General features: G+C 35.8%; 1 protein-coding gene across 2 annotated transcripts in view; it reads right to left on the bottom strand.

Moving 5' to 3' along the window:
* Positions 1 to 14,481, bottom strand: part of LOC150107347 (organic cation transporter protein-like) — a 287,152-nt gene that overhangs the window by 207,524 nt on the left and 65,147 nt on the right. For both annotated transcript variants that reach the window (XM_090391214.1, XM_090391215.1), the window contains exon 4: positions 9,620 to 9,774. In XM_090391214.1, coding sequence (XP_090247340.1) covers positions 9,620 to 9,774 — 155 coding nt within the window. The remainder of the gene's footprint in view (positions 1 to 9,619; positions 9,775 to 14,481) is intronic.

Raw genomic sequence — 14,481 nt, 5'->3', positions numbered from 1 at the left:
TGGAAAGATTATGATGTTGGTCAGTGATAATGGCAAATTATAACCACTGTGGATAAGTTAATAATATGCTCAGCAATAGATATTTCCATGTTGTCCTTGGAGAAAATGTCAGTAATTAGAAGAAACTCAACCACGGCCTACCACAAGGCTCAGTACTGGCCCCCCTCTCTTATTTAACCTATACATAGCTGACCAGCCAGATACAGTATCTAGAAAATTCTGCTATGCGGATGACATAGCGTTAGCCACCAGAAATAGAGAACTAAGAAAGACAGAGGAAACTCTCACAAATGACCTTGCTGCTATGCATACCTACTTTAAAAAATGGAGACTGCAACCAAGCCAAAGTAAAACTGAAGTGTCACCATTCCATCTCAGCATTAAACTGGCACACGACGAGCTGAACATCCGATTTGGAAATTCAGTTTTACACCATAACAAATATCCTAAATACCTAGGAGTTGCACTTGATCACACCTTATCATATAAGAACCATACTGAAAACACAGCTGGAAAAATAAGAACTAGAAACAGAGAAGATGTGCAAGTGGGGAAAAATTACCTCACCAGTGTGTGACTGAGGGCACCCGAATCAATCAATCCACCACATTTCTATTGAGTGCACTTCGTGCATACACACACCTGTTATAGACTGGATCAGACAACTTGATCTTAACTTATATAAGTATTTTGTTTGTTGAAAGCATAAGTGTCTTTGTTTTATTCTAATTGTTTGTCACTTTTTACATATTTATTTTGACTTATGTACCTTTAAAACTGCATGTAGATTGCCATATGCTAAATAAAATAAATAAATACCACTGAGGAGGATATAGCAGAGCTATTAAATGAGCAATTCATTAAAGTATTCGATCGTTTTGAATGTAGCATAATTATTATTACGTGATAGCTCCAAGGGAGGGCACTCTACTCTACAACTCTCCATCTCCACCATTCTTTAATCCATCAACTACACAGAATCTAATACTATCATCATCTACACCAATGCCATCTGCTGCCCACCACCACCACTAGTATTATTTTTTGTCTGTAAACTGCATGTGTACTCACAGTCGATTTGTCTGTATGTGGAATGAAAAACCTCGAGTATCCAGGGGGGGGGGATCCCTGCTACCTCTATATGGGATCGGCTAACTTGCCTTCAGTTGGAAAAATCCATAATCCATATTATAGTTCCACATTAAAAATATGAGAGCAGGAGAAAGAACCATTGATGTTGAGTGAGTAGGGGGGGGAACATGAGGAATTGGGTAAGTTTGATGTCAATAAGGCCATAAGACTTGACGGTACATCACCACGCTTTGAGAGAATGTTACAAGTTAACAACAGCTTTATTGTTAGCTGTTGTTAACAAATCTTACCTGGGACACTTATCCCAAGTTCCAAAAGAACGAAAAAAGGGCAAAACTGTTCAGCTTTATAAAGCATAACAGGGGTGATAAGGCTAAGGGTTTGAATTATAGGCCAAGCCATTTGTTGTGGTCAAGGTGTTAGCAAGGCTGGTGAAGACCAGGATTTAGAATTGGATCGATAGCAGCAGAATTAACTTTGTGTTTTAGCAATCTGCTTACTTATTATAACAAGGTAACAAATTCATTGGACAAGGAGGATGCATACACAGTATTACGTAGAGATTTTGCAAAGGTCTATGATAGATTGCCACATGACAAGCTGGTAATTAAATTGGAACAGATGTTGGATGGTTGATTAGCACACTGGATTGAGACTGGCTGTCTGACAGGTATCAGCAGTTTGGTATGTTTGTACGCACCACTATTGACTTTCCTCTTTTGAGATATTGCTCTACCACACCATTTAGGTCCATTGTTGCTCAATTTTTATGTAAATGACATTGAGAAGGGCTTGAATCATAATGTACAGTTGTTTGCAAAGGTCTTTGATAGACAAGCAGGTAATTAAATTGGAACAGATGAGGTTGGATAGTAGATTAGCACACTGGATTGAGACTGGCTGTCTGACAGGTATCAGCAGTTTATTATAGTGCATGAGAGGACTATGAGTAGAACGAATGTGGTAGCTTGCAAAAATACTTGAATAAAGTAGATGAATAGTTAAAGGTGTGAGGATGTCAGTTCAATGTAGAAAACTGCAACATTGTAAATTTTTGAAAGCTAAGATGGGATGCAGAGTACAAAATTGGTTGGGATATTTCAGAGGAGGTGGGTGTGTGTGTATGTGTGAGTGAGTGAGTGAGAAAGACCTCCTGGGATGAGTCTCTTGACTCCAGTAAGGTCTGATAATGTTGATAATGTTCCTGCTTATTTTCATAGTTTTAATCTCTTTATTGCTAATTTTCATGCCAAATTCGTTGATCTGTTATTCAATTTAGTTAGAGAATTCTGGAGACATGTACTGGATTTGTTTAGGAGTACAACATTATTTGCATAAAGCAAAGGCTGATATCTCTGATTCTAATATTAGGTTTAATGTCACTTTCTTTCATAATGCAATACATATAGATAATGAATAAAAGTTGAGATAGCTTGTGCCCTTGTCTCAGACCTGATTTTACATCAAACTATCTTCCTGTATTTTCTTCAATTATAACTATTGAGTTACAACTTAATTTATCCCATATAATTGTAGCATTTTGAAAAGCTTTTTCCTCAGCACTTAGTCATATATCTTTTCCGGATCTATAAAACTTAAGTACAGATTCTTCTTAAATTCCCATGTTTTCTCAACTATTTGTTGTAAAGTGAAAAATCTATTCTTCACAACCTCTATCTGGCCTGATTCCAGCCTTGTTCCTCTCCAAGTTCCTATTCTACAATTTTTTATCCTCTACTCAATTTGTAGAAATCTTGCCTGGGACACTTAGTAGAAATTCCACTGTAATTCTACTATTTAGCTTTATTCGCTTTTATATATATAGATAGAAACTATGAGATCTCTACTCCAATCATCTGGAATTTGACCTTCTGACCAAGCCCTCTGAATTATGCAGCATAGCCGCAAAACTTTTATATCTCCATATTTGAACGTTCCTGGTCAAATATCATCTACTTCAGCTGCCTTTCCACATTTCAGATTTTTAATTTCAAGTATTGATATGCTCTTGAACTGCATTCCACTTGAATGTTTTCTATCACAGTGCTGTCAATGCTTGTTTCATTTAACAATTTTTTAAAAGAAATTACTCTAGACATTAGGAGCAACTTCAAATTTTCATGTCCTTTATCATCTCTGATTACTTTTATAGCATTGCCCCATTTTTTTCTAAGCATTTTCAATAGCTTCCAGAATATTTTACAACATTTCTGATATTTATTTTCTATGGTCTTACCAAAGCTTCCCATGACTTTTGTTTAACTAGTTTCATACAATGCTCCACTTTCTTATATTTTTTTCAGAGCACAATGTGACTTACTTAGCAGGAACTTTTAATACATTTTTTCCTTCTTTTCCTTGACTGCCTCTTTAGTTTCCTCAATCCGCCATGGAATCCTGATTTTCCTATCCTTGCTGACAACCTTATATGTCTAACTGAACTGGCTGAATCAGTAAATGTTTACTTCAGTCTGCCACTGAATCACCAATGTTTGGTTCTTGTTTTCAAACACTCATTTTTTCTTGAATAATATTTGTGTATTTGAGTCTACAGTTCACTTCTGAAAGCTGTTTAACCTTTCTTTTTAAATCTTTCTTACACACTTTTCTTTTCAACAGAATATTCAATTTTATCCTGCTCAAAACTAAATGATGATCACTTCATATTTCAAATCCTCACTATACTCACTCTTGTGTCTTGAACCAGGGTGAAGAATGAACCATCAACAATGAGCCTTTTTTGTGTGTGTCTTCTTTCCAAGTTAATTCGTACACATTTTTATAATGTAACATGGTATTAGTACTACTGACTAGTTTGTGTTCTGAACAGAAATCCAGCAGGTACTTACCATTATTATTAGCTTTGGTCTTTTATCCAAATTTTACAAAAAAAAAAAAAAAAAAAAAAATTCTGTATGTATGAAATCATTTCCCACTATGTTTGTTTAGATCTCCAACAAGAACAAACTTTTCCATTTCTTTGTGTCAGATGTTTTCTTCATGCCTTGAAATATTCCTCCTTCTTTAGTACAACTTTCTGTGGGAAAACAGGCACAAATAAGTCTTATTGACCAATTTCCCATTCTGATATTTGTCAACATTATGTGATATTGCCTCTCATTCAAAAAGATTTTTCTCAAATTTAGCATTGAATAATACAGCTACTTCTTTTCCATGATCAATATTGCCTGAATATAATATCCAGTATTTATTGCTCAGATGAATCTCACCTATTTTTGCCTTGTTTGTTTCAGTAACCTATTATATTGATGTGGTACTTATTAAATTCTTCTGCTAATTCCACTTTTTCTTTTCCATTGTTGCTTCCTACATTGATGGTGCTAATTATGAACTCTTTGGATGTTGAGTAGGGGTTTGTTCCAGCAGCTGACTTTTTGCTATTTGCTCTGGTTTCCTGACGAAATGCAAGGTCCTTTTTAACTGGATAATATCTCATCTAGCAGCAAATTATATCACGTTGTACCATCATTTTTTTTCATTTAAGCTAATAAGAATATAATTTGGTTGGCAAAATCTGAAATTGCCATCCCATTTCTCAATTGTACTAGTCTCTGGTTAGATACCTACTAACGGGATGCTGCATCTTGTTAGTAGACACCTACTAATGGGATGCAACAGGACATTAGGTCAGAAGCTCTAATCGATTATGTGCATAACTGTAAACTTAAAAGGTAATGTGGAGGTCTATTCCCAGTTAACCAGCTTTAACCCTTAATTGACCCATGCAATAACTTTTCACTTCTTTAAAAAATTATTAGCACTAATATCATTATTCATTTTATCCATAGTTAATGTTGGAGGATTATTTTTAATATAAAAATATTTATATATGGCAGTAGAGAATTAGTCAACACATGCTTATTTAATGGTGGCCTGAACTCCAATGTTAACTGTGATCACATGTGTATATATAGTTCACTCTGTTGGCACAGTAACTAGAGCTGAAACTGCTTATGAAATTATAAAGCAACTCTCTGGAAAACTCATTTTCTCCGTGTTAAGTGAATAAAGTGAACTTTTAACTCATGGTAAATAAATTGTGGCATCAGTCAATCTATTAACAATGTTAATTTGAAAAGTGTATTTATCAGAAACCATGTAAAGTGAGGGATTCTTGCACGCACGCACGCACACACCACTAGTGACATCATAGATAGGAGTGAACAAAATGGTAATAGTCGTTAATGATATAATTTTGCTTTCAATGAAATTCTATAAAATGTTGTACTGTTATTATACAGGGTGATTCAAAAAGATGGACTCAATTTCGTATGGCTATATTTCCTGAACTATACATCATTTCTGATGTATTTATCAGAAACCATGTAAAGTGAGGGATTCTTGCATGCACGCACGCACACACACACCACTAGTGACATCATAGATAGGAGTGAACAAAATGGTAATAGTCGTTAATGATATAATTTCGCTTTCAATGAAATTCTATAAAATGTTGTACTGTTATTATACAGGGTGATTCAAAAAGATGGACTCAATTTCGTATGGCTATATTTCCTGAACTATACATCATATGTGAACGATATGCATAACATTTGAAAGAGGAGGTCCTAAAGTTTGAAATATTACTGCTAGAGTGCTTGTCTAGTGCACAGCCATGCAGCAGCACAGTTGCGAGCAAAATGGCTACTATGCAGCACAAAAATTTTTTTGCATTCATGAGCTCATTAAAACCGAGTTGCCGACTGAGGTGCAGCGTGCATTTCGTCATCGTTTCAACATTAAACAGGAAGAGCATTTGTCATTGGAATTATCAATTTGAGCAAACAGGTTGTCTGTGTATGGGGAAAAAGCTCGGGCAGACCACGTGTATCAGAGGAGAACGTGAGACGAATTCAGCTATCACCTTGATGCTATCCATGCGGCCGAAGGGGGCACATTGAACATCTATAAACTTTATTGTGAGTATAATCAAATATAGTTTACATCATATTTGTCATTAGTTCTATGTCTGATATATAAACTCGCAAAGAGTCCATGTATTGCTAACAAAATTGCTAGTCACATGAAATAAAGATAATTAAAAAAAAAAAAGTTTTATGGTGTTCCCAAATATGTAACTGAAATACTTGATAAGGCTTACAAAAATGATTTGTTCCTTACTTTATATTTAAACATTAAATACATGATTTAATAAATTCAAGTATCAAATGAAAGAGAGGGGGGAGGGGAGCAGGCTCAGGGAATGAGCAGTTAAAACTGTAACTGACTACTGAGAAAGTGCTGCTTATGTTACTATAGGCTTAGCAGAAATAAAGGAATGATGGATCCAATTCTGTGGAACACCATTCATGGAAGTATGTGTAGAAAATGCACAAAACAGAAACAGCATATTATTGTTATTATTACCCAAGACCCCATGGAATCAAAGACTCATCTACGAGGTCCTTTTATCAAACACACAGCTCATCATACCGTGCTTTAAACACACTCAAATTCTCTGCAGACACCACACTCTCAAGCAAGGCATTCCAATCATTCATAATTCTGCATGAAAAAAAACCTGCTTCTCACTCCCCTACTCACACCCTCCTTATACGGCTTCCAGGGATGACCTCTTGTTCTCCCCTGATCTCTCACTATTTTCTGTAGAACCCATCCAGCATTGATCCTAGTAAGACAGTGACTGGAAAATGTTCCGTGAGAAAAAGAAGGATTACTAATTAGCCAAACTACCCTCTTTTGGAAAGCATCCAGAATTGTTAGGATGATTTTTGGCCCACCATCCCAAGTGTGAGGACAGCATTCTAATGCTTGGGCAGATTTAGATTAACAAAGAGTTATGTATAAAGTGAAATTGTTGGTGGAAAAGGATACCAAATTATTTTGGATGCTGAGGAAAATACGGATCTGAATGTGCCAGTAAGTGCTAAAGATACATGTCATCCCTAGGAAAGAGATGTCCTTTTGATCTAGGTGCATCAGTAAGGAAAGTGAATGAAGATCTATTTTGCGAGGGGGAAAAAAAACGGACTTTTAGCACTGCTGATGATCACGTAGCTATCAGCTTACTGGAGAACAGTATGTCCGAGGAAGGGGGGGGGTTCTGATAAACACCTAGAACAAAAATGTTACTTTATTTTAACAGTACTGATGAGAACGCAGACTTATAAGAAAATAATTACTTTTTATTAACTTATTGATTATATTTCACTGGTATGATAACCAGCATCTTCAGAGCACAAAAACAGTTTATGACAGTATGAGGAACAACAACAATGGGACTAGTTTCAAACTAGTCCCATTGTTATACCAGATTGTGACAAACTATTTTTGTGCTCTGAAGATGCTGGATATAACACCAGTGAAATATCAACAATAAATTAATAAAAAGTAAATATTTTCTTCTAAGTCTTGTGTTCTCATCAATACCATTAAAAATAAAGTAATATGTATAGCAAACAAATAAGCCTTTCCACACATAGAAAAAAATCATATTAAAGCAACTGATATAACCACAAGAAAGAACAGATGTTACCTTCATAACTCTGCTACTAGTATGTTCTTTCTTGTGGTTATATCAGTTGTTTTAATATAATTTTTATTCTAGGTGTTTATCAGAACTTTCCATCTTCCTCCTCATATATCAGTGTTTATCGCACTGGTTGTAGATGATCTGAAAGTTTGAGTACTACAGGTTTGTCGTATACACTTCCATCCCATTTTCCATTGCTTATTAGGCTCAATGATCTATTATGTCCATGCAACTTGGCTTCTTTGAAATCAATGCTCTGATAGCATGATCAATGTTACATCTGCATAGCATATTATAGCTATCAGTTGTGTGTGTGTGTGTGTGTGTGTGTGTGTGTGTGTGTGTGTGTGTGTGTGTGTGTGTGTGTGTGTGTGTTCTTCTGACCAGTCTACCCATTCTGCAGGATGAAAAATTCTGCAACCATTATATGAGACCAGCTAACATTTCCTCTTTTTCAAGCAAGGAAGAGAAATGTTGATAAATGTTCTTCACATCCTAGACAAGATTCGGACCAGGACTTTCTATCCAAAGGGCATCATCAAAACTGAATGAGCAGTGGAGACTCTATAGATAATATCATCATCAGCAAAACTACAGACAGTTTTTGAGGACAGTGAAAGAATATCATTTATGTATAGAAGAAAGAGAGTAGGTGATACAACAGAACTCTGAAGCACCTTACTCTATTATATCCTGCTCTCTTTCTTCTATTTTTATCCCAGTTTTTTTCTTTATATGTCTTTATTATTAGTAAAAAAATTTCATGCAGCAAATAATGAAAGAGAAAACTAGCTACCCAATTACAAAAGGTGGAGAGTAGACCATAAGAGAGAAGTTATCCTGTAAAAAAGAGATATGATCTTCTGAACTAGGTGTATCAGTAGACCATAACAGAATCATTTGCCTTGCAGCTCCCAATCCATACTATATCAAATGCATTAGAAATATCAAGTACAACAGTATACATTTCTCAAAACATTTCATGGCTATGCGATGTAAGAATGGTTATCTGCTATGGATCTAGAGTAATGTAATCATAGGATGTAACTGATTAATTGGTAAGTTTCTGAGTAATGAAGAATATAACAGTTGATGACCTTCTCCATTATTTTAGAATACTCAAGCAAAAATCTGAAGCCAAGTTATTAAAGCTTGGCCAGTGCAATTGCAGATGTGTAAGCAAACAGATATCTGCTTACACATCATATCTGCTTATCATATCATATCTGCTTACACATCAGATTTCATCAGATATGATGAAAGAGCACTTTTTTTTTTGTTTGTTTGTTTTGTTTTTTAACTTTAACAGTTGCATTTTTTTTTCTATGCAACTGTTTTAACTGTCCAATGGGATGAAACTGCCTCTAACTTCTTCAAAGGTGGATATTCAGGATGTTACCACTGTTTTGACTGTTCTTTCATTTATGATTTGTGGTAATGAATTTAAATCTCATCAGTAACAAAAACTCTCCTCAAACAATTGGATGCATTTTTCATAAAACATTCCAAACACTTTCAAAATTTGACAATGTTTTGTTCTGTACATGAGTTTGTTCCAGTATCAAACACTGCACCAATCTCCAACTTTGCAGACAACTTTGACATACCCAATTCTTGGGTTAGGATATTGTGTACTCATTCAGTTGAAATGTGCAGAGACTTAACAATCTCACATTCTTTAATATTATGGGTCTTCACACCATATGCTTTTTTTTACATTTAATGTAAACAACTGCCAAGTCATTTTTGGAAAATGTTAATATTTTCAAAATATTTTCCAACCTAACGTTTAAAGAGTGGTAACATACCAAGCCTTTCACATATGACACTACTAAAAATAAATAAATAAACAGAGATGGCAAATGCCCTTATCAAGAAAGTATAATTTTCTAACCTAGCATCACAATAACAGTATATCTTTCCATAAATAAATGTTGCTTGAATTTATAGCAAAACAAATAAAGTGTATGCAACAAAATTAGAATGAAACTTGGATAAATAATAAAAACTCACCAAAGGTGAATCCAGTTTGGAATAAGCCAATTACACTAAATGCAGTAAAAAATCTCAAAAATCCAAAAAGAGAAGGATTTGTTGTGAAAGCTGTGCTGACTGTTACTAGCAAATAAAGCAGGCCTGAAATCATCAGTATTGTTTTGCGACCAAATCTGTATTAAAGGGAGAAAAAAAAATCAGATAAAATTCATACACAAAAATAACATTAATAAGTCAACATTAATAATGTGAACATAGACGACCTATTATCTATTTATATGTTTACTAGGCATCTACAGATGCTGTATGGTCACTCCAGTGCTCAGTGATGTGCCATGCCAGGCCTTGTCATGTAGTCCTGTCATTTGCTTTTCTGGAGACCTGAACTCTCTGAAGATCAGTCACTCCACACACACACACACACACACACACACACCAACCAACCATCCATCCATCTTATTGATCGTCTACAGGACTATAGCTCACTCTGGCCTAAGAATTAAAGCTTTACGTTACCAACCAGACAAATTCATTAGGAGATACTTTTCATCGTGTCTTCTTGTAGGTTTCTTTCAGGTCATCACCCTATTCATCAAGCTGTTGTTCCTTGCCTTGACTTCTTGGTGATTTCAATCAATGGATCACTTCTTTACCTTATGTCCAAGAATCTGTCTAGCAGAAGGGTATGGCTGGAGCTACATGAAGTTTCGACGTATGCTGTTTGTCCCGTCGCATGGATGGCTATGCTTGGACAAGCCACTATCTTGACCACATTACCTCTGCTGAATGACTCCCACTTGACTCCGTCGCCTCAAAGCTACGGCCCACCACACGGAAAACCGCAGGGAGAAAAAAACCCACCGAAACCTGAACTAGGAATGAAAAAGACCGTGACTTTTATATGCTCCATGTCTGTTCTCTCTAATACGTCACTGATTTGCAGATGCCACCTAATTCTCCTTGCACACCGCACCTTCTCCTCTCATTGCGTTTCTGTGTGGCCAGCTTGCACGTGCCTTCAGTTCATATAGCAACTGCCTGCGGTCATGTTTGCAATCAGATTACAATAGCTTACTCTAAACTCTGACCTTGTTGTTATAAAGTCACCTCTACATTACCTTAATTCTTGTCAGTTATTTAAGGACATTTACAAAATATTTACATAGAAAAATTACATGAATGGACTATTATTACTATATATATATACACACACACACACACACACACACACACACACACACACACACACACACACACACACACACACACACAAGGATTTCTATTATTATCTATTTACAAGCAATTCTTCTTAGGAGATTTCTTTGCACCTCAATTAAATCCTGAATGAAATACTCAAAGACAATTTAAGTGTTCATTCCAGAATTAACAATGCCATGTTTTGGTGTGATGTAAACAACTGGTGCTTTTCTAGTCAATTCTATGTAAAGTGTTCAGGGCATGATCAGAAAGGCCAACTTCAACTTCGCCACAGTTATTATATTTAATGTGTCGTTTTATGTACCTTTGGTCTGATAGGAATTATGCGTCCTGTTTCCCCTATATATGGTAGATTACAGGCGCAATAAATACGGTATATTCCAGGGTGGGCCAGCAGAGGGAATGGGTCTTTCAATGAGTTGAGTAAGCTTTTTAATTTTGCAGGAGACTTAAAAGTGGCTTTAAGGTTGTATTTCTGTAGTATTCTGTTTATTTTATCTGACGTCTCTTTAATGTATGGAATGGTTTTATTATTGTCTAGTTTATCTTTGTTTTTTAGTGAGATTGCTGATAACTTTAAATTCATCTTTAAGAGCTTGTTCATTGGAACAAATCTTCAAACCCTTGTTTTTTTAGAGTATTAATAATACCTAGTTTTTGTGTTGGGTAGAGGTAGGAGTTTATGTGTATATATTGGCCAGTATGTGTTGGTTTCTGTTAAACCCACATTTCTAAAATGAATCTGTTTTGGAACCATCATTGTTTAACTTGTATCTTAATGACATTGGGTTTGGCTTAACTGTTTACCAATGATTCAAAGTTGAGAAGAATGATTAGAAACAGAGTAGACATTGTGGCCTTGCAGGAGGATCTGAATAGACTATGTGACGGGCAAATGAGTGAAGCTATCGATTTAATTGCTATCGGTTTTAAAACAATGTGGGATTTAATATCCCCTTAATTTAAATAATGTTTATATCGCCAAAATGAAGCCTATTGACTCTTTATATTTAAGTAACTTAATGGGTGCACCTTTTTGACAACTCATATAGCAGAGTATATAAGTTCGTTTCGCTATACCCTTTAGTATTAATTCTGGTCTAGCTACTCACTGATGAAGCCTCAATAAAGGCTGAAACTGGTCTGGGTAGTGACCTCCCACCATAATGTATAACAGCATACATTTCCTAGGAAATGTGTTTTACATTATGGAAAATACCAAGAATAGCAATCAGAACTTTGCCGCCTTTGCTACAAGTTGCCTGAGTTTGTACAATGTACTTGGACTACATGCATTAGCTCACGCTAGTAGTCGCTGATACTTTTATAGTTTACTATACTATATTCGGCATGAAACTCTCTGGTTCCAATCTTTGAGTTTCTTATTCGGTTTTAAAACAATGTGGGATTTAATATCCCCTTAATTTAAATAATGTTTATATCGCCGAAATAAAACCTATTGGCTCTTTATATTTATATTTAAGTAACTTAATGGGTGTACCTTTTTGACAACTCATATAGCAGAAGATATAAGTTCGGTTCACTATACCCTTTGGTATTAATTTGGTCTGATGAAACCTCAAATAAAGGCTGAAACCGATCTGGGTAGTAACCTCCCACCATAATGTATAACAGCACACATTTCCTTAGGAAATGTGTTTTACATTATGGAAAATACCAAGAATAGCGATCAGAACTTTGCCACCTTTGCTACAAGTTGCCCGAGTGTGTACTACACTCGGGCAACTTGTAGCAAAGTCGTACTACGTACGTGAACTACGTGCATTAGCTCAAGCTAGTAGTCGCCGATACTTTTATAGTTTACTATACTCGGCATGAAACTCTCTGGTTCCAATCTTTGAGTTTCTTATTTGGTTTTAAAACAATGTGGGATTTAATATTCCCTTAATGGGGTGCTTAAGTGTCAAAGCTGTATAACTAAGAGGAGATCTCCACATCGCCTTTAAAGGAATGCAGAGAACTGACCAGGGTTTTTGACCTAATGTCCAATCCTCACCTTCTCATGGTGCACCCTGTTGGGAATCTACATGGATACTGAACGAACGAGGATGGGCTGGCAATTTGGGATTTAGCCGACCAAATTGTAATTCTTGTTGGCTTAAACCAAATTATAAAATGATGGTACAACATCACAAAATTTCATGCTGGCTGGGGCATCGCCTGGTTAAACAAGGCACCCGTTGTTTTTGCCAGGGAACCAGGTTGAACAGTGAAAAGTCAGCTACTGCAACAAATTTGAAAAAACACCCCAACTCAACATCACCAGAGTTAAAGATCGGTACTATCAACATAAGAAGCCTGAATGGCAAAGAAATGAAGCTAGCTGAGAAATTAGATAAGTACCAGATCGACATAATAGAGGTGACTGAAACAAAAAAGACAAAAACTGGTGAGATCTTTCTGAACAATAAACAGAAAATGTTATATTCAGGCAATGACAATGAAGGAAAAGAAGGAGTAGCCATTGTATTCAACACTAAATACGAGGCTAATCTTCTTGAATGGCAGGCAGTCTCAAGTAGAGTGAAGTGGGCAAATATCAGAATGGGGAACTGGACAATGAGACTTATTTGTGCCTATGGTCCCACAGAAGGTTCTACTAGGTAGAAGTGGAGGAATTTTTTAATGTTTTAGAGAAAGCATCTGACACAATGAAAAAGGAAAAGTTGGTCCTTGTTGGGGATCTAAATAGGAGAGTAGGAAATGATTGTCTGACATACAAAAATATATTGGGAAAATTTGGAGAAAAGGGCAAAGCTAATAATAATGGCAAATACTTGTTAGATTTCTGCTCAGGACATGGACTGGTTATTACTAACACAACGTTCCAACATCAAAATGTGCACAAATTCACATGGAGAGAAGAGGCAAGAAATAAGAAAAGTCTCATTGACTATGTTATTGTTGATAGTGATGTTTTCTCCCTTGTGCAGCACACCAGAGTGTACAGAGGATTTGAAATTGGAAGTGATCACTAATTAGTCTTGAGCAGGATAAAATTCAATTTCATATTGAAAAGAATAACATGTAAGAAAGTTTTAAACCGAATAAAAGTTGGGCAGCTCTCAGATGTGAACTGTAGACTAAAATACACAAAGATTATTGAAGAAAAAATTAAAGAGTTTGAGAACAGGAACCAAACTTTAGAGATTCAGTGGCAAGCCTTGAAGAAAAGCTTGATTGATTCAGCCAGAGAGGCATGTGGTGAGGTTGTCTGCAAGGATAGAAAAATCAGGACTCCATGGTGGACACAGGAAGTTAAAGAGGCAGTGAAGGAAAAGAAGAAAGCATATCAAACGTTCCTGGCATATAAGTCAGCATGTGCTCTTAGAGAATACAGAGATAAATGTAAGAAAGCTAAACACTGTGTAAAACTAGCTAAACAAAAGTCACAGGAGGACTTTGGAAAAAACATAGAAAATAAATATCAAGAAGGTGGCAAAATATTTTAGAGGTTATTGAATAAGCATAGAAATGGAGAAAATACTGTAAAAGGAGTTAGAGATGATAAAGGAGACATGAAAATGGGAGAAAAAGATATCCTTGAAGTATGGAGTAATTACTTCGAGAAATTGCTAAATGAAACAAGCAGTGATAGCACATTGGTAAAAAACACTCAACCGGCATACAGTCAGATATAC

The sequence above is a fragment of the Typopeltis vanoorti genome, chromosome 4 (genome assembly GCF_054136105.1).
Source record: "Typopeltis vanoorti isolate ZY-2024b chromosome 4, IOZ_Tvanoo_1.0, whole genome shotgun sequence".
NCBI classification, from domain to species: Eukaryota; Metazoa; Arthropoda; class Arachnida; order Uropygi; family Thelyphonidae; genus Typopeltis; species Typopeltis vanoorti.
The sequence above is the reverse complement of the archived record's forward strand: the minus strand, read 5'-3'. Positions and strand labels throughout refer to the sequence as shown.